At 39.1% G+C, this 25024-nt stretch overlaps 1 protein-coding gene across 5 annotated transcripts; it reads left to right on the plus strand.

Annotated features, from left to right (window-relative positions):
* Positions 1 to 1274: 1274 nt before the first annotated feature.
* On the plus strand, positions 1275 to 25024 carry clocka (clock circadian regulator a). 5 transcript variants are annotated; one of them, XM_046391227.1, is made up of 23 exons: positions 1275 to 1447; positions 7410 to 7496; positions 16179 to 16409; positions 16513 to 16604; positions 17086 to 17145; positions 17390 to 17538; positions 17625 to 17716; positions 17819 to 17908; positions 18037 to 18157; positions 18277 to 18390; positions 18479 to 18597; positions 19568 to 19650; positions 20205 to 20311; positions 20427 to 20574; positions 20720 to 20795; positions 20912 to 21056; positions 21189 to 21289; positions 21433 to 21567; positions 22136 to 22294; positions 22446 to 22655; positions 22807 to 22994; positions 23174 to 23366; positions 23722 to 25024. In XM_046391227.1, the coding sequence occupies exons 4-23, from the start codon at positions 16585 to 16587 to the stop codon at positions 23992 to 23994; spliced, it is 2583 nt and encodes an 860-aa protein (XP_046247183.1). In that variant the 5' UTR covers positions 1275 to 1447; positions 7410 to 7496; positions 16179 to 16409; positions 16513 to 16584; the 3' UTR covers positions 23995 to 25024. The 5 variants fall into 5 exon arrangements, with proteins under 5 accessions (XP_046247183.1, XP_046247181.1, XP_046247182.1 ...); XM_046391225.1 differs by having other exon boundaries at positions 20915 to 21056; positions 23174 to 23444; XM_046391226.1 differs by having other exon boundaries at positions 18509 to 18597; positions 23174 to 23444.

Genomic DNA, 25024 nt, shown 5'->3' on the forward strand with positions numbered 1-25024 from the left:
AGAAAATAAATATAATAATATATAATATATATATATATATATAATATGCACAGAAAGGTCAGTATCAGTGCAACACAGCAGAAGTTCTTTAGTGGTTCAGCTGCCCCACAGTTAATCACACCCCACACAGTTTGAACATTTTACAAAACAAGCTGTTTGGCTGTGTCTCAGTGTCTTTAGAACGAGTCCAAGATTGAGTGCTTGCATTTGCCATTCACTGCCAACAACAATATATCTAAGTGTTTTCACAATAAAGTTTTAAATAGTTCGAGAGTCTTTATATTTTAAAACAGAATGAGCTACTGTGTAAAATACTGCAGGACCTCTGGCCAATCCAATAAAACAAAACACTATTGCATTCAAGTCATGTTGGACTTGAATCAATAAAGTAAGGCTAACTTGCAGATTGTTTTCTGTGAGCACTCGGTGTGGCTCCTTCTTCAGTATGGAAAGAGCACATGCAATAATGAGCATGGTACAGGCCTGTGACACATTTTCCACACACGGTAAGACAATCGTATTTATCCTTGTAATAGCTCCCTCCCCTAAATGTCGAAACAGCGCCACCACTACGATCAAAGAAGATATTGCAGCTTTTGCCACTTTGACTGTTGCCATGGTGATAAGTACCACGCCGGAGAGGGGGAACTGCTAAAACAACGTGATAGCTAATTAATCCAGAAACACCCGTCCAAACAGCAGACGGCAGAGCTACACTGTTAAACACAGTATTCAATATTCGGAATTCAACTGTGTTCCCACTGAAAACGAATTAAACCAATAAAATAAAAAAAAAAACAAATAAAGTTTATGCAAAACTCATAAGCTCACAATACCTGTTAGTCCGGTTTAATATATGATGATCATAATAAGAAGAAACTGTAAAAAAGTATAGTCAGAAAATATCTCAAAAATGTGATTTAGAAATAAGATGGGGTATTTGGATCTTTGGCCATGCTCTCTTCTATACATGTGATTTTGTATTTCCACATATATTAGAAAAATATAAAATCAGGTGGAAATGAGCCTATTTTACTGTCAAATTGGTCCTAATAAAGATAAGCATCAATTTCACAGTAACGGGACCCGTCTGTCATTCAAACTAGAGTATATAGTGTTTCTATATATGTTCATCATTTGCCTAAAGAAGGAAAAAAGAATATAACTGACTTGTCCCTTTATACAAATGGTTCTGTTGAATTGCAACAACAAGAATCTAACAGCACCTTAAGTAGCGTATCTACGTGTGAATGTCCGATCCAGGTGATCTAACTAAACCTGCACATCAATCACCCCCCTGTAAGCACACGTGCTGTCTAGAGTATAGCGGCAGGGCCCTTTTGGCTCCAATTCCAACTCCAGTCATCCTTCCTCAGCCCTGCGCAGTCAACCGTCAGCGGCGCCACTGGGTGCAGGGATATCCCGATGAAAAAGGAGACCGATCGGGGTAAGTGAGGCATCGCTACCGGTAAACTCCGCTCTTTGTGTATGTCGCGTACTCCTGCAGCCTCTGTGTGTACTGTCGGCAAACGTAAAGCTGCAAACGGAACAGTTCTGCTTTGACTTGTTTGGTGACAGAGACTGGCCCAAGGCCCGGTGACCCACATTGTTATCTAATGCTGCACGTTAGCTAGCTAGCTCCAGCTAAAAGTGGGTTGACATACATACAGTTGCGGACGGAGTTGAATGCTTGCTACATTACATTATAAAGTCCCTAGCCAGCGGTGGAAAAACGGCTTTCTAATTTGTCACGAATTAAGGTGCATCCGGGGTGTGTGTCATATGTCGCAGTAAGTCTGGCAAACTATAAATTTGTTTTTTTTTGTTGCTGTAATTGACGTTAGCAAGCAAGCTAGGTGGCGTTAGCTTTCTAGCAATCACTGCCCGGTTTGCCGGCCGGCTTCACCGGCAGCTGGGAGATAGATGGTTAGATGTGCCGTACCTGCGATTGTCACTTCAAGGATGACGTATTTTAGGTCGACTAAACATGCTTGACAAACGTACAAATCTTATCGGTGTATTCTTTTCCATATTTAATGTCTCTGTTTTACGTTTATGTCTGTTGTTGTTTTCTTTTTTTTAAAACCCGGCATTAATTAATGGATTACTGGCAGCTGCGTTTCTCTCAGTCTTGTTTTCACGTGTACCTACTCTGCTGCCGTCCATTCAACAGATATGAAATTGATAACATAATGACTTTATCTACTCATCTGCTGTTCTACCTGTCAGATTCGTAAAGAACAGTCGTGTATGAGAGGGGACTCGGACCGGGATCATATCATTTAAGATGACAGGGAGTGTGATGGTTAGTTATGCAGTCAGACGTTGTTCAGGGATGTTTCTTCGGTGAGCCTGGAGCATGCAGATGGGTTACATCAATGGTCGTTTGCTTCATGTTATGGAAACAGTTTCACTTTGGTTCCAAAAAAATGTCATCAGAATATGGTGCCAAGACGAGATCTTTTGTATTTTCAACGATGGTGTTTTTTTCACTGTAATTAATTGAGACAACTAAGTCTGAAATGGTCATATTGGATCTGTGAATCATTTTCATGTTGTTTCAACACTTGGGCAACGACTAGAATAAGAATTGTGCTGCAAAAATAAGAAACAGTTGTAGTCCTTTTGTTGTTCACAGGAACAAAATGACATAAATGGATGAATAAATAGTAACATTTGAAAATTAAAACAATTTATTTATTTCCAACCCAAGGAAAGTCAGTAGGTTCTTGTGTATCTCTGGCCAGATCTCTACCATCTGCTTGGTAGATGGATGCCACTGGTGTTTTAATCACCTGCTGCAGAGCTGTCCTGTCCTTAGTTTAGAGATTATTTTAATTGTCTTCTTTTTTTTTAAATAATAATAATAATAATTTTGGTATTATTGGTTTTGTGTTGTTTATTTGCATTATGTTGTTTTAAACTTTCTTAAATGTATTGTAATTTCATTGGTTTTCATAGTCTATTTGCACTACATTTTTAACTTCATGCTCAGGCTCATTCTAAGGTAATGAATCCACAGCAATTCTTTGTTTCAGGTGATTGTAATGTAACATAGTTATGAATGTTATAACACCATTTCTGATCTTCAATCCTACACACCGGACCTTTTCAAGCAGTACAGTCATTTCTAAAATTTCTTTAGCACAGTGGAGGACAAGTTCTCTGTCATGTTGATTTCTTCATTCATTAAATTAAAGAAAGTAATATGGAAGAACTTCTCTCCTGGCTATTTTGATAGACATTTGAATATAACTTGAACTTAAACCAGCAGACTATAATTCTGTAGAGCATTATTCAGACTTAATACAACATGATGTGGTGTGGCAAAGTACATAGTTAAATTATATAATGAAGTTAAATGGAAGTATTCAATAAAGGTCACCATACATAAAAAAACAATAAATAACAGTAGTAAATAATAATGTCAATAAACACTGAAAAATAAGCCAACAGATATTGTACATCTTCTGTAGTTTGATGTTTGTAGTATGATTCAATGCTTGGATGGTTTCCTTTATTTTAGAGATTATGGCAACATCCTCTCTGAATATCACTGGTAGTAGATCTGAGCAATACACTAGCAGTTATTAACTATTGATTTGTCATATTACCATAAGCTACAATGTCTATGAAATTATTTTACGTTAATGCGTGATTTTTTACATGCTCTCTGTCTGTACCTCATACATAGTGTTAATGCACAATAGAGTTTTAGTAATCAAATTTACCAATATGTAGAGTTTGAGCTGTTAGTGGAACTTATTATGAAACTATTATGACACCTTTTTGTTGCTTTCTGCAGGTTAGGAAGCGTAAATCTACACTTTCTCTGTGTTTCATTTTCACTTCTTATCTTTCACACACCAACAGCTCTATCAATTTCCATCAAGTTTGTTTTCACACTTCAACTACATAGATTTATGCTTTATATGTGTTTTGTGTATCTTATACCGTAGTTCTTAAAAAAAATGCATTGGGCAAACTTGGCAGTAGAGCACCGGCAAGTTTGTATTTTGGTGGGAGGGACTAACAACATTTAATAAAACAATAACTATAAGCCTGTCATATCAGGGCTTGCTGATAAAGAGGAGTCTGTGTTAATTCAGGTGCAGTGTTTTCCAGCTTTGGAGTAAAGCAAGCTGTTTGAATAATTCAGTGGACTAATAGTGGAAGTGATGGTGATACCAGTACTGTACATCCCCAGTTGATGCTGGGAGTCAGTCGACTGGAACACCCCTTACCAAGTAAAAACCTGTTAATGAATGCAGAGGTTTGGAAATTACAGTGGTATACATTTCAGATTGAGTCTTTTGCTTCTGCAGCTTGAGTAGAATAAAGAAGAAATAAAAAGTGTTATCATCACGACCTTGGCCTCAGTGCAGTGGCTTTACATGTCAACTGTACGTTCAGTATCTCAAGGATGACTTCTGTGGCGTCATTACCTCAGGGTTATCTTCCAACTGACATCAGTGGGGAAACTTCACATGCCACATCAACTCAACTGGTACACAAATCAAGCCCCAGACTTTAAGTAGAAGACTTTCACACCTCACAAGCCTTGAAATATTCTTTTTTTTGGCATATATAACTAATTTTATTAATCAAGGCTGATCATGTGTTTGCTACACTCTGTTGGACCTGATGAAGTTAAAGACTTGACTTTGTTTTGACACGGTCGTTGCACTTCTGTGGTTGAATCCCCGATACTTATCACTTGAAAAGCTAAAGGTACAGTAGATGTTTTCTTTTTTTTTTTTTACTTGTACATGAGACCTGACTTGTGATGGGTCACAAGTCAGGTTTTTACTGAAAAAAGGTTTGTGATGTTGGCACTGCCTGCAGTGACAGTCTTGCCTTTTTCCTTCATTTTGTAGTATGAAATAAAAGCTTTAATGCATCACATGAAGGTGAGAGTATTTCAGTGTTTGATATGACTTTGTGTCATATATCAGATTAACTGCATTTCCTGTTTTCTTCTTCTTAATGTTCTTGCCTGTAGATTTTGAAGAAGGCATGTGACTTTGGCATGACAGCCGTTCAATATATGGACTTCATGCTTAGATGAGTAGAGCCTCATTGTAGCTGCAGACTGATATTTCCCACTGACAACCCTGCAGCATTTAATTTGGTGCCACCAGTATAGTCACACACAGTAATTAATGCTGTCTGTTCAGATGCACTGCCTCTTGAAACAAATAATTTTGGATTGTTAGTCCACTGAAGCAGACTTTATTAGATGGCTTGCCTTTTAAGCTGAAGAATTTAAAATGATCTAATGAAATGCACTATATGATGATGATGTCTTTAATCTATAGGCCTTGGATAGCCAACCATCACAAAACTGATCGGTTTAAAGACTTAGCATATGGCAAACCTCCAGAATGACTGAAGCCAGGAACTACACTGACCATGTTCATTGTAAGGAAGTAATATGTCTGTAGAGCTCATTTGTCAATAAATACACTGACAATGAGCTCAATGACAGATCTTCATGGTTTCAATTTACCGTTTGCCTTCTTTGAGCTTGAAAAAGAGGACATTCAATGACAACAACATTAGAAATCCTTTTGCCACACATGGTTGTTTCTGTCAGTTTGACCTTCTTCTGATAGCTGAGGGGATTCCTCCTCTCCAATACATGAATTGGATTCACACATTTTGCCCGTACTTATTTTTAATCACTTTACTTTTCTCATCTGAAAGCTTCATTCACTATGTATACTGCCCACATCACCAAAATAAAAATAATTAAATAATGATCCATTACTTTACATGTGATTCATGCCTTTGGAGTTGATCTCAGTATGTGCAGTGCAGTAATGTTAGCTGATAAGGCAAAGTGAGAGATGTAGTTTGATGTTGAACTTCTAAACTAGTTCATCAGTACACAAACACAAGAATACAAGAACCGGTGTGTGGGTGAGACTCTAGTCTAACTCATATGTGTGGTGTCTTATTTTTATTATAGTATTATCGTCATTTAAGGGAAAGAAATATAAATGCACAGGATGTGTGTCATCTTTAAATGTGAATGAGACAACAAAGGTAACACATGCTCTTGTATCTTGTAAAATTTTTAAAAAGTTGACCTACATGGAGATCAGGGGCAATCAGAAATTGTTTTTAGAGCGAAGCTATCTGATTTCATTATGATTGCGAAGAAATCGTTCAAGGCCATTGGGTTTTTCCGAGGAAATAATGGAGGTAGTGGTGCAGTATCTGTGTAGCATCGGCTTCATTGCTGACTTAGTGCTCCTTAGTGCGTATGAAATAGACTGTTGAGAAACCTACAACTCATGTGTTGTAATGTGGGGATTGTTATTCGTAGGGCATTTTGACTTTACTACAATGATGTAAAAGTAACTTGGTCTACAGAATTAAAAAAAAAATCAGCTGGAACACACACTCATTCAGCTCTTATAACAATCTCTTTAGCCCTTAAACAAGCTATTGATTAATTAAATTGAGAACACTTAAGATAATCAATAATTGTTGTTTACCAAGAAAAAAATTAAACATTCGTCATTTCTTTCTTTTCATATCTAAGGATTTGCTGCTCACATTTTGTATCATTACAAATATTTTACAGATTTGGAAATTTGTTTGTAAAAAATAAGTGCTTCATTAGGTTGAATTCTGGTAAAATACCATTTTAAACCTTTTACATGTCTTTTATGGGCCAAACAAGTAAAGAAAATAATACCAAAAAATAATGGACAGATTAATTGACAGTGAACATTATTAGGTAGAAAGCTGCAGCTCCACTTAATTTAAATGTCTAATTTCATGCCATTATTGTAAATGCATGATTGACTAGTGAATACTGTGATTGGTATTCAGTTAATATTCAGTCAGTCCCCTTCATCAACCTATTGATTCAGAGAAATCACTGTGAGAATTTTTCTTCCAATTCCAGTTAAGAAACTACATAGAGTATACTGTATAGATATACAGGATGACTCCTTATAGACAAATGTTATTGTAGTACAAGGCCGGTATGTTATCATGAGTAGTTTATTAACAGCATTTTATAGCATTGTAAGTCAGAAGCACATTCACACACCTTTAGCTCCCCTTTTTACAATAACAGCACAAAATAGTGTTAACTTACAAAGTAGAAAGTTTGAATGAATTCACTTCTAGGAACAGATGTTTGTGTTTACATTGCCTAGATGTAGACCCCCTGCTCAGCTGATGGCCAGGGCTTCTTTGTGTGTGTGTGTGTGTGTGTGTGTGTGTTCAGAGCTGTTCTCTTATTTCTGCAGTGCTGTGGGAGGCTCACGATGACCCAGATGTTTTAGTTCTGATTCAGTAATGTGAGTTTCTTAGCTCTAAGCCACTCATTTGTAAATGTAGCTTCTCTCTCTCTCTCTCTCCCTCTCCCTCTCCCTCTCCCTGTTCAACAGGTCAAGAATTCAAACAAGAGCTGACTACAGACTCATCTGTCATGAGGTGAAGGGGTTACTTAATTAACCATCACTCAAAAACAAAAGGTAAGGCATCTTGGTTTTCGTCTACTGAGTGCTGGCTTCAGTGGACCATGTTAGGCTCAGTCAGATTACGGGATGGACAGGCTTGGCTAATTAAAATTAAGTCTAGCTGAGACTGGAGCCATTACAGAGACATTATTCATCCTTGTTTCAGTAATGCCCTATTTTTGATCTGCAATCTGTCGTTGTTTCTCCTTAATATAATGCATATGGAATTGAAATGGTGTTGTCTGAGTCACCAGAACATTCATCAGATCATTTTCTAAAGATAAGATGCTACTATAAAAACGGTTTAGTGTTCTTTGACTGAATCTGCGGATACTTTTAATTAACTCTTTGCGCTAATATTGCTGTGTCTTTGCAAGCAGTTTATTAAAATATATATAATGTTTAAATTGACTTTTTTTCTACCAAATATTTACACACAAGCATCTCTTTTTCTGAATCTTGATCTGGGTGTTACATATGCCTTGTATTAACCTGTTAGTAATGTCATATTACCCAAATTAGGTTTAAACTTTGGACTGAACTCTGTCTTAAACAGGATGTTAATAATAATATATACCTTATGTTAATATATGCACCCACAGAGTGATGCTTAATACAAGTGTATTGTAGTAAGAGACAAGTAGTCCAAACTAAAAAGTTTGCAACCATATAATTATATCTGTAACATTTAGTATTTGGAGTTTTTTTTATTTTGTTTGCTTTCAGAGAGTTATTTATGTTCATGGGTGGAATTCTCCTTTAATATAATGGCTTTATGCCCGATCCTCACAAGATACTCAGCACCAGGTACAAAAGGCTAGGCTTGGCATGAGATACAGAGATTGATTACTACAGCATGCGGCTAACCTATTTTGTTATCTTGCTTTTGGCGTAAAAGGAAAGCAGTCCGTAATTTTGTCATGGAACCAATTGCCATTATTACAAATGTAGTATAGATTTAAAACTGTGTTTTATGAGTTATATTTTCAGCTGAGATATTAATAATAAGTACAACATTTAGAGCTTCACTCTTGAGCCTCTCATGACGTGTTTAAATGCTTAAATGTTGTATGCAAGAATGTTGTAATATTTTGCCTGCCTTAGAAGCAGTATGTAGCTCTCTTATTTTGAGTATTGATTTACAACAAAAAACATGTTCAGTGTGCAAGTAAAAAGAGAAAAAAATCATTTGCAGTCAATTGCTTAAATTATTTATTTTCTTTCAGTTGACCACTAGATTAATTGATTAATTGAGCAAGCAAAAGCATTTACTATAGAGCATGTCTGAATGGGACTTATGAAGAGCTTCTTATCTGAGATATAATTGCAATCAATAAAGTGTGATTTTAATAAAAGTGATTTTTGGCCTGGACAAAGTGCGTGCGTGAGCCTTCAAACATTAATCTGCAGAGTATAATTTAATGTGGTGCAAAGTCTTCTGGGAAAAGATAAGGCCATATGCTCACATAGAGCACAGTCAAGTAAAGGTTTCTAGTTCAGTTTGATTCGACCACCACTGTTCTATACTGTTGGAACTAAATGTTGCTTCTTAATTGACTGGCTGGCTTGTGAGCATAATTAATGTCCATAGCAGATTAAGGGTTGGTGGTCATATGTCAGTTATGTATTTTTTTCATAGATTGTGATCTTACAAGGCTGTCGGTCTATAGTCATTCTTGATTGCTTCTCTTGTGCTGCCAGTCTTCCTTTTGAACTCCAGTGACCCACTTGGCATCAGTATGAGGCCCCTGGCTGAGTTCCTGGTCCACTGGGACTAGAGACCAGCAGCAGTCAAGGGGCCCCTGCCAACCGCTGTTGCTCGCCTCTCAAACATTCCTGTCTGTGGGTTGTGGAGAGAAAATGCAAAACAAAGACTCCTTTTGTGCTGCTGGACCTGTGGATGTGTGTGCATTGAGTGGAAACACAGCTGGCTGCCCAGCGTTGAGGCTTTGGTTGGTACAACTGTGCAAGAGTGTGGTGGGCAGCTTGTGTTGTTGATTTTACATTGCATAGGCCAAGTGACTTTATAAAAGCCACCCTCAGTCACATCTCACATCCCAGTCAATGAGGAAACATGTATTCATGTAATAAATCACATCTTTGATTTCTATGTGGATGCCACCCGAATGTGCAGGCCTTGAAGCTGCCTGAGAAGGGATGCGTGACTGAGTAAATTATTTGTTGAGGTGCTGATTTGTGTGATCTCCTTGGCAGTGAGTCTCTTGCTGGCTGGCTGTTAAAAACTGCATAACATTATCCTAGACATTTCCCAACACTTGGAGCAGAATGAGAGAGAACAAGTACCAAGTCTGATTTCTTGAACACTGCACAGTACACGGAGTGATGTGTGCCAGAGTTTTAAGTTTTAAATGGTTAATTGAATTTAACAGTCTTCCGAAAAGCTGTGGTAGTGCGACACCTGTGGTCTTTAAGAGTTCACAAATCCCCTGCTCTCAGGTGTCGGCAGAGTGTGACATAGATGATGAAGAAAACACGAGGGTTGCCATGACACCAGAGTTTACCTAGTCATGTGGTACAAGACCTACCAGACAGTACTGTCTGCAGACAGTTTCAGGAAGATGCCCCTTTTTGAAAAATTCAGCAATAATGTGTAACAATATGAGATATTTTAAGAAATCGAAACAATAGTACAAAAATGATCAGTTAGTCGGTTGTTTTGATAAGCTCAGCTTAAAGAAATATTTTTGATTCACTGCAAATGTTGTACTGTTGTGTTTCATTATTTCTTCCCCCTAAAATGAATAAAGGCTGCAGTCCTCTGATTCAGTTTGTGATGATTTGAAAGAACATTCAAGTTCACTAAATAGCTGCTTGATTTGTGAGCTCAACTTGCATAGTACGATAATATCAATAAAATCTTCATCAAGACCAGTACACCTGATCTGATGCCCTTTTTTAAGAAATAACTGGTTGAATATACTAGTATCAATTACCAATAATCAGTACAGTTGATGTGGTTTACTGTGATATGATTTATATGTGTATACATATATTATTCTTATTAGCTATGGCTCTGAGGATGGCAATGACAGACAGTGTATCGGAAGGCCACCACTTTGACCAAAATTTAAATACTAAAACTACTGGATGGACATGGCCATGAATTTTGTTGATCCCTGACCCTTCATCTTGTGCCATCATCAAGTCAAAATTTAACATACTGAAACTAAGATGTGAACACTGTAAACATAAAACTTGTGAAATATCTGTGTTTGCATCATCACTGTGAGCATGTTGCCCTTCTCAACTTAAAACTTCACTAAGTACAATCTTGCAGAGCCACTAGAGTGGCTGTAGTCCTACAGCAGTCCTAATCACACTACCGCATAACAGCACAAGCTGATTGAAAGAAGAAACCTAATTCTGACTCATGTTAGTTCCTCATGAGGGTGGTATTCTCAGTCATATTATCCTGTCTACTGGAGTACTGAAGTTTGGTTTGGATCTGGGTTTTCATCACCTCATAAGAGTAAGTTATTCGCTCTCTCATTCCTTTTTATTTTTTTTCTTCAGTTGGCTGGGTTACCCTTAATAGTAAAGGCACTTTTAATGATGGAGAATCTGCTGTGTAATACTGTAAGGATGGAAGGGACTGCTTATGACTGACTTCCTCTAAATGATGCAGAATGATCGTGATCGCGTCACAGTAATTTTTACATGACACGTGTTACTGCAGTGCTACACAGTTCGTTCTGTCAGTGTGTTTACATGCATAGACTCAACACTCTATACTCTAATAATTGTCAGTGTATGATGGAGTGTGTATGAGCTGTGGAGGAATTCAGCCAGGCTATTTTCACTCTGCACGGTAAGGCTGGTTGCTATGGTGTTGCCCATTGGCACCGTTTCTGTGCTGGCATCTCATCACGGGGTGTGGCAGGGTGCGTGACGAGCGGCGCCATAGATCCACTTCAGAGTGACTCATATCCTCAGAGCTCCGCTGCCCTACATCTGAGTATGTGTGCACACACCCACACATACACACACTCTCAGCAGACATTCAACAATGCTGTGTAAGTAAGATAAAAATTATGATGAAAGACTGTCTTCGGTCTTTGGTGGGTTTCAGGATGGAAATTACTTCTGTGTGGAAATTTGTGTGTGGAAATTTGAATACGTCGGATGTCTACATAGTAAATGAAAAATGAAACTGTCTGTTCAGTACCTTTACACTTTCCACACTGTAATGCTTTTTTCCCCCCTTGATGTCTGTGCCCACTGAGGCTTAGGGAACACCAGAATGCTTTCATGTGATCAAATGTGGAAATGTGATTCCCCTCTCACACCCTTTGTGCACGTACTTGCCGTGTAAAATGGTTAGCTTTTAAAGTATCCATGTTGACAAGGAGTGCGGTGCTATTGGTAGGAATAGGAAGGTGTTGCCTGTGGAGCTGTGATTAAGTTAGATCGGAGGAGGAGGAAAGTAGGTCATTGGGCCAGCGGGTCAGTGAAGCACAGATGACATCACGGTTATACAACCTCTGCTCTCCTGCTTACACAACTCTAGGTTCACGCTGCAACTACTGCTGCAGTTGCTGCTGATACATTAGTGTCAATGGTTAGCATTTTGCTTCCTCCTCTTATTTTTCTTGTGTATCACTCACATTATTTTTTCAGTTTTGTTGTGGTTAGCTTTACTGTTTAAGATGGCTCTAGAACAGAAATGCAAATACTTCCCTTTCTCAGTAGGTACTTAGCATGTTGATAAAAACCCTTTACTACATCTCTCTCTTCCCTTTGAAATTTATTTGGCTATTTATGATGATAGAACAGCACTCTAAGATAAGGTACGCGTTCTCTGTAGGTTATTTGTGTCATAAGAGTCACATGCAGTGAGCAGTGAAGTAACAATGCATAGCTAAAAATCAACAGACCATTATAAACCTACTCCTCCCTTTACTGTCATTTTATTTACCCTTGCTTGTCTGAGCATGAACGTGACTTCCTTTCCTTGTTCCCTTGAACACAACAGTAAATTGATTTAAGCTTCAACACTACTCGCTGGGGTTTCCTTCACATATATGCTGTGTGTTGTGATCCTTGGTCAGTTGCTCATAATTTAATTGAAACATTATTCACATTGAATCCTTATAGTCTGTTTTATGTATTTCACTGTCTTTATATAGATACTGTCTTTTAAAAGAATTACAACTAAAATTGGAATAGTGGTCTTAGTTGCTATTAAATATGAAAAAATACAAACAAAACAAAGCAGAAATAATGAAATCAGAATGAAACTGGATTGGGTTGGTGTTGTCGGGAGCTGCCCTGAACATGAATTTGTGATTATGTCATTTACATCAGTTGCAGTGGTTTTGGCTTTTAACCAAATGCTGCTCATAAATAACAAACCTCAGTTAAACCTTTTTTGTTTGTGGTTATATTAGCTAATTTGAATTTAATATAAACACCTCAAAAATTAAAAACTGAAATCTGTGTATGTATGAATGGATGTGTACCGTGATATGTGGAGAGTAATGCGAAAGGGATTTTCTCACCAACACAAATAGGCCATTATGGTGAGAAAACCTCCCACACAGGTTCTGACGGTAACTGGTTCATGAAATAAATGGGTCAGATATTCAGGCTAGAGACCCATTGGGCCTTCTTATTTTAATTCGACAATCTATTGTAGGCCTACCTGCATAAGGAAAATAGTAGATTTGGGAAGAATAGGAAGTCAACGGTCAGTGATAACTATGTAACTGTGCAGGCCCTATTTAAAAGCTTCATAGTGAATCTCACATCTTGCATATAGTGCATTTTTCAAGTTAAATGGCACATAATCTGGGTGCAGCGGGGTTGTATTTAGTCTCGTGTGGTTTGAGTGTAAACATCAGTGAAACCAATCAGTGTCATCTCACATTCTCATTAAGAGGCAGTTGTGTCTGCACCTAATGCATTGTTATTTGAACAGTGGGACTCATCTTGCTGAGGGACAGTTATTTTGTTCCTTGGCCAATGGACCCTCTGTTTCCACCTGTCTCCCAAATCTCTGTCCCATTAACAACACGTTCTGACCGCATATAAGCACATGCACTGATATTTACATGAGGAGGAGAAGCTGTTGTGTGTCATAGTGATGCATGGATGGCAGTATGTGGCTCGGCTGACTTGGTCATTGAAATCATCATTCTGATTAACTTAACTTCATTGTTTAAATCACCCAACATATTGACGAGATTGGGCAGGATCCAATGTTAATTAATGTTCTGTGTTCTTCTTCACGTCAAAAACATGACATGCACTTTCCAGATTCATACAGTGAAATTGTCTAAGAAAAACAGCCATCCCCCTGATAAATCCTGAGAAACACAGAGGTGATTATTTGGTGAATTTTTATCACTGCTGTGTAACAAGCAGAGTGCACGCACATTGTTAAGCTGTCTATGTCTGAATAATACACCCTTTAAATAAAAGGAAAAAACTATGCCATTGAGTTGAGACCATTTTTTTTCTTTCTTCTGCTGCCTCAAGATAACAATGGGCAGACATTGCACCTGATCACAACTCATTTTAAGACCAGCATGCCCACTGGCACACAGATAGACACAAGTACATCTGCAACGTACACAACTTGCCTACTAGGCATGAAAATAACAACTGTGTTGGCCAGAAACTAATAAGGGCACTTGCTATGCGCTGTGTGCTGCTTTCTGCTAGGGATAAGGTAGCACCCTAGATGTTTCTATGCCTCTGTGCTGGCAGCAGCAGTGGCTTGAGGCGTTGAGTTTTGTGAGTTGGGAACAGCTGAAGGAAATTTATTCAGTTTTGGCACCACCTGAAACTGAAATTGAAGATTTTGGTGGTCAGTGGTACTGATAGTGTACTGTGTTGTTTGTAACCAGCTGCATGGTGGCATCATAATGTTTTCTGTCCATTATATAAGACGTACTCCGGCTTCCTCCCACAGTTCCAAAAACATGCACATTTGTGAGTTGGCTCTGCTGTTGACTGTTGACCAGTCCAGGGTGTACCCGCCTCTCACCTGTAGTCAGCTGGGATAGGCTCCAGCCCCCCGCGACCCTGATGGATAAGTGATATAGAAAATAGATGGATGAATATTCAACACCTTACTCAGAAACAGAAAGGGAAATTATGACCATAACTCATATTTGATCAGATACTGAACTGGTGACACTTATCTTGGATGCCCCCATTCACATTGTGCTGATGATACAGATCTTTTGTGCCACAAGGTTGAAGATGTGTGTGAAGCATCCATATTTCAGAATGTAAAGCTTTTTTATGTTCTGTCAGAATCAGCTTGACTGGCCAAGCATATGAACACGTGCAAGGAATTTGACTCGTTTTTATTTCTCATAATAAACTTACACAATAATAGACTTGCTGATACTGAGTGATTTTTGTTGCAATATGTGAGGAAACTCTCTATCAGTCCTCTGCACTCCTTTGTAAAATTTGTCTCTAAGTAAAGACAACATGTTTCTTACTGGAATCATACTGTCATTGTACAGTATATAATAATAAATGCACTTTAAAAAAAAACCCCAAAAAACAAGCACTTAATACCGTTTATTAAACTCCTTCAAAGTCTTCACTACATATATTATGAGTCTGACAGGACATGTATATAAATTGCAGCTTGGCTTGTCACAAGGTAATAATTCAAGTTGCTTTTTTTTTTCTTTTTGATAACTTAGCTTAAATCCAGATAGATGCTTTTATGTAGAGTGGGGTAGGTGTGGGATATCGAACATGAGGCAATATTTTAACTTTGAAAGCCTTACGTATATGGACCTTCAGTAGTTGCAATGGAATCACTGAATTCATTGCTTGTGTCTATACAGTGCCCTTTACTGACTAATGCCTGTTGAGGTGGGTGATAGCGATGTCCAATAGAAAAATTCTGCTCCATCTTCCAAATGTAAAGAGTAGTGCAGATGATACCTTTTTATACTATTCCAGGTTATGACCCCTATAAATTAGACAAAATTCTTACAAACATTCTTATGTTGCTACACATTCTGTTCCAAAATCTTAGATACTTTTGTTAGAGAAGGAAGGAAGGCCTCAAAGGAAGGCCATCAAGGACTGACTCACTCTTGTACTAAGCTGTCGCTTTCAAGTGCTGCCAGCTGTTAAGATCAAACCTATTCCCGTGGCAGATTTTATTACCATTCCTTAATAGTTAATAGAAAATTAAAACTCAATGCTCCACTGTGATCACATCGTATTAGAGTCCCCTATTCTGACCCGCTCTCTGCAGCCCAGGCCCATACCATTTTCCTTTTTGTTGCTTCATTAGTGAAGCTAACTCTGTGAAGCTGTACTTAGCACAGCAGTGCTTAGAGCAAGCTGATGTTTAGCACATACAGTATAATGTGTAACGTGTTCATCATCTGGGATAGGAATGTCATTAGTTTTGCAGGTATTTGGTCATATATTATTGGACAGATTGAAATTTTGACCTGATGGTGATTTTAAGAGATCACCAAAGTGATGAAGCAAGAAGCAATGTGTTCAGTAGTTGTGGCGGTAGAGTCTGCACAAAATTTTATGGCAATCCATTTTATAATTGTCGAGATTTTTCAGTCTGGATCAAAGTAGTGGAGACAGACTTTTGCTCTGACCTTTCTTTATGGGCAAATTGATAGCGTTATAAATTTAGATATTTACTAATGACAACATGTATGTTTTTCGAAACTCTTATAGAATTAGATGTTGCTGCCATGTGCCACGCTCAAACCCAAAGCAGACGAAAATCTCTGGAAGACCACTTGTCAACTTTCTGCCCAACTCTAACTGAGAAAACTTTCCGTGACTCTCCTCCAAGACTGGCAAAGCAACACCTCTACCCTCACCACAGTGTGTCCAACTAGACCTGGCCTTCATCCAGCAGCACCTTCTTCAACCTCTCACAGGACTGGCTGTACTGTCAGTAAGGTAAGATTTAGTTTAACCATCTGATTTGATACTGTTTTGTCTCACTGGGAGGTACTGAAGTTGGTGCAAGTTTTTATTTCATGTGATCTTTTTTCCATCCAAGGTTCATTCACAAATGTCTACCTCACGATTAAAAGACCCCTTTCCAACACTGCGACCCTGAACAGGATACAAAATGACCTCAAGCATTGACCAGTGAGTCAAACTTTTGAGTTGCCTTCAGTGTTAATTATTTTTTTTACTAATCATGTAGTTAAAATGCGGAAAACACATTTTTCAATCTGACCAGCAGCATAATAACCCCATGTATTCAATGTGCTTTGATTTTTTTTATTAAATGAATTATTTAAAACAATTATTTTACATAACATTCATTTATCACAGTTGTTTATCACAATTGCCATAGATTGATTTGCAGTTAGTCCACTTACTGTTTCATCTCTAGATTGAGAATTTCCCCACTATGAGACTAATAAAAGCCTATCTTATCTTATCTTATAAAAGTCATTTTGGGATACAGTGTATAAAAGCACTATGTGTTTTATTTTTCCTGTGTTTAACTCGACATAAAAAAAAAGTGCCAGAGAGTTAGATGCTTATCAAAGTGTTTGGAAAAGATTATTAGAGAATGAATGTTGGAGGATCTCATTCACTTGTTGGTTCGTTTGGTTTGCAGGGATGACGGCAGTATCATAGATGGATTAATGGAAGAGGATGAAAAGGACAAAGCAAAACGGTGAGATCTCTGTGGCTTGCGTTTGCATCTAAGACATTCCATCCAAGTTTTTTTTATTATATGTCATAATTCATATAAAGATTGATCTCCCTTATAGCTGCTGTAAATTATGAAATAGGGCTCCATCAGATTTTCCCATGTTGATGCCATTGTATTCACTGCAGTGCAGCATGGTTGAGGTAGCCCAAACTACTCCTTGTTATTAAGTGAAAAAGTGTTGTTAATCTTATGTCTAAATCCACAGTGTGTCCCGTAACAAATCAGAGAAGAAACGCAGAGACCAGTTCAATGTCCTTATCAAGGAATTGGGCACCATGTTGCCCGGCAACACCCGCAAGATGGACAAGTCCACTATTTTGCAGAAGAGCATTGATTTTCTGCACAAACACAAAGGTGAGGAATTATCATGGTAGCCAGATCACCTTTTTGTTGTAAATCTGGACCAGTCTCTTTGACATGTTTCATGTCTCCTTTATCAGAAATCGCTGCCCAGTCAGAGTCGACTGAGATCAGACAAGACTGGAAGCCTCCTTTTCTTAGTAATGAAGAGTTCACTCAGCTGATGTTGGAGGTGAGTTAAGAGCACTACTAAACATGGTGTGAAGAAGTCTTTACTTTCTTCTTCTTCTTTTTGGCTACATGCAAGAATGTGCGTATATTTTGTTTCTGTCAGGCATTAGATGGATTTTTCCTTGCAATTATGACTGATGGGAATATAATCTATGCCTCTGAGAGTGTAACATCCCTACTAGAACACTTACCCGTGAGTACGAAGTCAATTGATGATAATATCAAGTCAAAATTATAATTTTAGTCTGTAACAATGTCTTTGCCATCTGTTTACACAAGTTCAACCATGCATTTGTCTTGGTGTTAATTTATTTGTTTCAGTCTGATCTTGTGGATCAGAACCTTTTGAATTTCCTGCCCACGGGGGAGCATTCAGATGTGTACAAGGCTCTGTCTTCTCATCTCATGGAAGGAGAGACACTGACGCCCGAATATCTGAAAGGTAAGGGGAATCTTTGCATTTTTATTTACCTTATTATGCAGTTTAATTATTTTTGAGTGTATTTTCTCATCCCAAGTGCCAATTCTCATCTTCGATTCTTCCTTTCATTTTTTTTCTAGCAAAAAATCAGCTAGAGTTCTGTTGCCACATGCTCCGAGGGACGATCGACCCCAAAGAGCCCCCCGTATACGAATATGTCAAGTTTATTGGAAACTTCAAGTCCCTGAATAATGGTGAGATACGCGACTGTTCCCAAACTGTCTGAACCCCAGGCTGAGTTTTCTTGCCTGTCATCGTTTCTATTGTTTTGTTTGTCACCAGTGCCTAACTGTACACACAACGGTTTTGAAGGGGTGATCCAGCGATCGCTTCACTCTGCCTTTGAAGACAGAGTGTGTCTCATAGCAACTGTGAGACTTGCCAAACCACAGTTTATCAAGGTAGGAATCATTAGCCATTCTTCCATTTCTCACTTCTCCATTTATGTGGTTGACGCACATTTGCTTTCATGCCTGGGTGTTTGAAAAAGGTGGCTTTAATTAGGACATAGCTCAACAATAATGGCTGCCCAGTCCCACCAGGAAAACACACTGGGGCTTCTGTCAACCATTATGTGAAAGTCCCCTGTTGCTTCTGTTGGCAACCACTTTTCATTTGTTTAAAAGCACTTTATTGCTTTGTCTCTTTGCCACTGTATGAAATCTTTCTTTCTGCTCAGTTAAGAGCTACTGTTGATTTGATTTAGACCGTTGGAAACTGGTTGACTGTGACTGAAAATCGAATGCTGACCCATCAGTAATACACAAGATGTTTGTACTGAGACAGCCGAACCTGACAACTAAAGTCTAGCCCTTCAGACTTACCTTGATCCCTGCGCGCTCAGCTCATCACTGGCTTTAGTGGTTTTTTTTTAAAATAAATGTCAGTTATGTCTCGATGAGACCACTGTTGTCTGAAATAAGATGAGTTACAGTATTTATGAATGGAGCGTACAGAGCGTTAGAGTGTACTGTAATGCTGTATTTAGTATAGCAGTGCTTTGAGCTAAATGCTAATCTCAGTATGCTAACATGCTGATGCTAATTATATATAATGTGTTCAATGTTCACCATCTTAGTGTAGTGTGCAGACATACTAACACTAGCTAAACAGCACTAGTCACAAAGTACAATCAAGGATGGTAGGAATTTCATTAGTTTTACAGGCATTTAGTCAGAATGTTTTGGACCTGAGTTTGACCTGATGATGGTGCTAGGGGAAAGGTTAGGAGAGCACCAAACTGATTACAACCTGAGGAGACATCAGTGTCTTTACCAAATGTTATGGCAGTCTGTTCAGTAGTTGTCAATGGCAGCAAAGGAATACTCCATGTACATATGCATTATACACTTTCACTTCTGTCACTCACAGGAGATGTGCACTGTAGAGGAGCCTAATGAGGAATTCACCTCCAGACATAGTTTAGAGTGGAAGTTTCTCTTCTTGGACCACAGGTACAGGCTTCATTTGAATGTGTGTTTTTAATTGTGTGAAACTGTATTTGTTGCTCTGCTGTGTTTGTGTTATTATGCTTTTGTATTATTTATGGATCATTTATAAATCTTTTTGCGTAAATTCAGATTTAACCAAAATCTTGCTGAGACTAAATTACTGGATCAAAACAAGTGTAAACAAATGTAACAAATGTAGCAGCCATTCAGTAACTATCCAAATAAAGTGCATCTTTTTTTCTTTCCATTCATCACCATATTTTAGCTTCATTTCTCCACAGTGGGAGAAATTGGAAACGCGTCATCTGTCTTTACATATCAGTGGTCAGAGTCTGACTGTAGTAATTTGATTCGGAAGGAGTTTTGGCATTGCAGCAGTAAATGAAAATGCTATCAAGATTAGTTAAAGGTTCATCTGTCAACTTTATGAACGTTAGCCCCTAAATGATGGTGCATAATGGCTTATTTACAGCACAGTATCAGTACTTTTAACAGAAGGTGTGCAGAGGTTTATCAGTGACTCATCTCAATAACATTTTCTTTCTTTCTTTGTTCAGAGCTCCGCCCATTATAGGTTACCTTCCGTTTGAGGTACTGGGTACATCAGGATATGACTACTACCATGTAGATGACCTGGAGACATTGGCCAAATGCCATGAACACTGTGAGTACATCTCTCCCAGACTTCATTACAGTTAGCTCATCTATGTTTTTCAGCTTCTTTTTGAACTTTCACATAGTGACTGTGCAGTCAACTTTGTCTCCTTGTGTGTCCATAGTAATGCAATATGGCAAAGGAAAGTCCTGCTACTACAGATTCCTCACCAAAGGGCAGCAGTGGATTTGGCTTCAGACCCACTACTACATCACCTACCACCAGTGGAACTCCAGACCAGAGTTTATCGTCTGCACACATACTGTTGTCAGGTACATGGAAGATTAACCAATGACATTTACATACCTAAATACAAAAGTAAATTAAAAAAACACACACATCTGGCCAACATTTTTCACTTTAATCTCCATTTTACTTATGTATCTAAGTGTATTTTCTGCTTCTTTTGCTCTACAGTTATGCTGAAGTAAGAGCAGAGCAGCGCAGAGAGCTTGGTATTGAAGAATCACAGCCGGAGATCACAGCAGATAAGGTGAGATGTCTGTCCAACATGAATTGTGGGAAGACTGATCACAAATCTGTGATTCTGCTTTGTACGGAGACCCAGAGCTAACACTGACTGTAGTGACTTTCCCCCTCACTTCACAGCAGTCCCAGGATTCAGGCTCTGAATCCCAGCTTAACACCTCCAGCCTAAAGGAGGCTCTAGAGCGCTTCAACCATAGCCGGACACCCTCTGCCTCATCTCGCAGTTCACGCAAGTCTTCACACACTGCTGTGTCTGACCCAGTCTGTAAGCACCCTCAACAAACAGCTGTTCAATATCAACTTATGAGACACCCTAACAGGGTGTTTCTATGACAGATGCAATTTCATATTAATCTTTTTTTTTTTTTTTTAAATCATGTTTGTATTTCCCTCTCAGCATCACAAATGAAGCTTCAGGGTGACAGGAGTACACCAGGTCGCCAGTCTGTCTCTGCTGTTGAGATGACATCGCAACGAAGGTCATCTATCAGCAGCCAGGTCAGTGAAGGAACAAGATCAGAGTCTGGTGAAAAAGGGCCTTAGTTAGAGATGGAGAGAGTCAGAATTCAAAATTTAAATTCAAAAAATATTTTGAAGACTTCTCATCCATTTTTGTTTGGTGTCCTTGTTGATTCTATCAGCATTCGATGAGCTCCCAAAATACAGGACAGAACATGGCACCATCCATGGTTTCACAACAACAACAGCAACAACAGCAGCAACAGCCTCAACAACAGCAACAGCCTCAACAGCAACAAGTTCAGACCAGTGGCCAAGTAAGATATTTATCTCATCTGTTTAAAAGCCTAATTCCTGTCTTGTTGTAGGCCTCATGAAAGGATTTAACCTAATTTTTATATACTTTTCATTGTTATGTCATTTTTTGATTAATGAAAAAAAATGCAAAATATGTTCTGATAAATAGGGATTGGCGTACTTTGCTTTTTCTGGATGTACAAGATAAAATGCAGAATTCATAGTTATTTTGCCTAATCTTTGCTGAGCACAAAGAAAACTATTATTTAAAAATTCATACATCACACCTTTGAAAGAAACATAATTAACAACATAAAAACCCATGCCAAAAATATAAAACTAAGCACATTCATAATTAGTATTAGAATTAGAATTAGTATCTAAAACAAAATATAGAATTACATTTTTTATTAAATTGTACTTTTTTCTCTCCTTGAAAGAACCAGATGTATTCCGGTCACTGTTGTGTGCTGGTTATGACTAGTTTCTCAGCACCCAATGTAGACTTTGATTTACACGCACACACATACATAGAAAACTCTGGCATTTAACTTCCTGCTGTGACTCCATACCATTGTTCATCGACAGTCAATGGTGCAGTTCTGCAGCCAGCTCGAAGCCATGCAGAACCTGAAAGAGCAGCTGGAGCAGAGGACCAGGATTATTGAGGCCAACATTCAGCGGCAGCAGGATGAGCTGCGCCAGATCCAGGAGGAGCTGCAGAGGGTGCAGGGACAGAGCCTGCAGGTGAGACTGACTGTTGAGGAGCATGCCGCAAAACTCTGTGAACATACATATATACTGTGTGTCACTGCTTTGTTTTCTTTATATGCTGTTTGGATAGATGTTTTAATGTTATTGTTTCAGAGGAAGTCACAGTCTGTGCTGCATGTTTCAGATGTTCTTGCAGAAAGGACCCGGAGGACTAAATCTGAGCTCTGTTCAGATGGCCCAGGGGAGCACTCTGCAGCAGGGGGGGACACTCAGCATGCAGGGCCAGGTGGTGTCTGTAGGGCCTCTACAGAACAGCATACAGCAACAACATGCTGTCCAACCCCAGTCCCAGCAACAAGCACTCCTACGGGAACAGAACACAGCACACTCTCAGGTCAGAAAAACTAAATAGTTTAATGAATCACCATTCATTAAACACATTCAGTGCAGCCACTCACTGACATGTTATTTTTAGCTTACTTTTTTCCCCATAGATTCCAGTATATTCTAGATGTTGTCACTTACTCTGGTTTTGTGTCTTTCAGTCTCAGCGGTCGTCTCTGACTCTGCAGCCTCAGCAAAATCCACTGCCTGCATCTCTGTACAATACAATGATGATCCCTCAGCAAAGCCCCACTAACGTGGTCCAGATTGCCACCAGCCTGGCTCAGAATACTGGACCCAACACTCCTGCTGTGGCTACATTTGCACAGGACCGTGCAGCTCAGATTAGGTTTGCATCTTTATATACTAATTTTATTCCTTCATTGAAAGTGAATTTGTTATTAGCTATTGATTGCACCACCATGATGCCTACCACTTTCATTTGAAATGTAAGTGTTTTTATAATGTTTTCAGAAACAGTAAAAATGAAGAAATTTCCTGACTTTTGTTCCATGTTCTGTCTGACAGGTTTCCTGCTGGTCCTCAGCTGCTCACCAAGTTAGTGACTGGGCAGATGGCATGTGGGGCAGTCATGGTCCCCACAACCATGTTTATGGGCCAAGTGGTGACGGCCTTTGCTCCTCAGCAGGGCCAGACCCAGACCATCAGCATTTCCCAACAACCACCACAGCAACAGCAACATCAGCAGCAGGATCAGCAGGTACAGCAGCAGTCACAGGTCACAGCCATGCAGCCAGGGCAGGCTCCACTGACCCAGCAGCAAACTCAGTTCCTACAGGTAATGCTCAGCTAGAGATGGCATTTAGACTGTACTTGGCAACTTTGGGATTGGGATACTTTATCAAGATATTTGTTTGCCTGTTCGTATCAAAGTTCTCTCCATAGCAACCACAGTGAGTTTGGGAGTGGGGGTTAGGAGTCATTGCAAACCTTCATTTTTGCAGCTGTCAAAACTAAATGTTGCCTAATACAGTTTTAAGTAAAACCTATCTATATATGGCTCCACACATTCATTTCCTTCCTACAATGCAGCTAATGGAAATTTTTCACTTAAGGCTCCACGGCTTCTTCATGGAAACCAGTCCACCCAGTTGATCCTGCAGGCGGCGTTCCCTTTGCAACAGCAGGGTACCTTCACTGCTGCAACCCAACAGCAGCAGCAACAGTTACAACAGCAACAGCAGTTGCAACAGCACCAGTTACAACAACATCAACATCAACAACAACAACAACAGCAGCAGAAGAAGCAGTTACAACAGCAGAAACAGCAACTGGCACTGCACAGGGCAGATAGTTTGTCTGATCACTCTGCTGCGCAGCCGCAGTAGCCAACTAAAGGCAGTCAGAAGTGGAGTGAAACCCAGGCGTGGGTAAGGAGTTCTCTTGAAAGTGCAGCCCTGAGACCGTGCTTCAGAGGCTGAGAAGTGATTGGATGGGCAGGCTGTGGCTTCCCTCCCCTCACAAGGATCTTTTGCTGTTTGCATGTAACTCCTGAGCACAGATGCTGCAGAGAAGCCAGGACTGGGCCCACTGTGGCTCTGGCATCAGGCTTTGGCTCTGGGTCAAAAGCCTTTTCTCTGAGAAACAGGGAGCCACATCCCCCTTAATGGACTCCCGCCTACACCCCTCCCCGGTCCTCTCCCTGTGTGTGTGTGTGTGTGTGTGTGTGAGAGAGAGAGAGTGTGTCTGTGTGTGTCCGTGTGTGCGTGCGTGCTCTAGCCACCCTCACAGGATTATTTTATGCAGAGCTCTATAGTTAATGCAGTGAAGGTTCTATCAAGCTCCAAGGACGTCCTGCAGAACAGCGTGGCTTGTTTATTGTGGATGTTTTCTCCTATTCTTGTTTTTCATGTAAAAATAATTATGGGTCAGAAAATATTTTTAAGAAACTGGTGTAGATTGAACTTTTATTGTACATAACATCTTGTGTAATATATTATGTAAATACAATGGCAAAAGAAAGAACTAATATTTTATATGATGCATGAAATGCATAGTCTGTTATTTGCAGCTTTGAATATGTTTTTTTCTAGTACTCTATGAAAAAAAAATCTTAAAATGCTCAGTGGCTGATATTTACAGAATTCTATTCTTCTGTGTGTGTCTGCGTGTGTGCGCATAGCAGACAATGCTGATGCTGCTTGTTGTGTCACAGTTTGTTTAATCCTTGACCCACATTTTCACTGAATTTTATAAAATTGTCAAAATGAAATATTCCAAAGCAATTTTAAGCTGTTGAAGATGTGTTTAACTCTGCACACTACAGACTAAACTCAATTTGAATCAAATATTGTGAATGAAGTGTACCAGGGTTAAGCTAAATGTATGCAACAATAAGATTTGCCAGCATCATCCTCC

Source organism: Scatophagus argus, chromosome 6 (assembly GCF_020382885.2).
Source record: "Scatophagus argus isolate fScaArg1 chromosome 6, fScaArg1.pri, whole genome shotgun sequence".
NCBI classification, from domain to species: Eukaryota; Metazoa; Chordata; class Actinopteri; family Scatophagidae; genus Scatophagus; species Scatophagus argus.

What these genes read in the sequence shown, in the direction of transcription:
- clocka (XM_046391222.1), top strand. Translation starts at nt 16,585, where the DNA reads ATGACCTCAAGCATTGACCA. An exon ending in GACGCCCGAATATCTGAAAG is followed by an intron (nt 18,158 to 18,276) that starts GTAAGGGGAATC and finishes TTTTTTTTCTAG; the next exon opens with CAAAAAATCAGCTAGAGTTC. An exon ending in AAGTTCAGACCAGTGGCCAA is followed by an intron (nt 21,568 to 22,135) that starts GTAAGATATTTA and finishes GTTCATCGACAG; the next exon opens with TCAATGGTGCAGTTCTGCAG.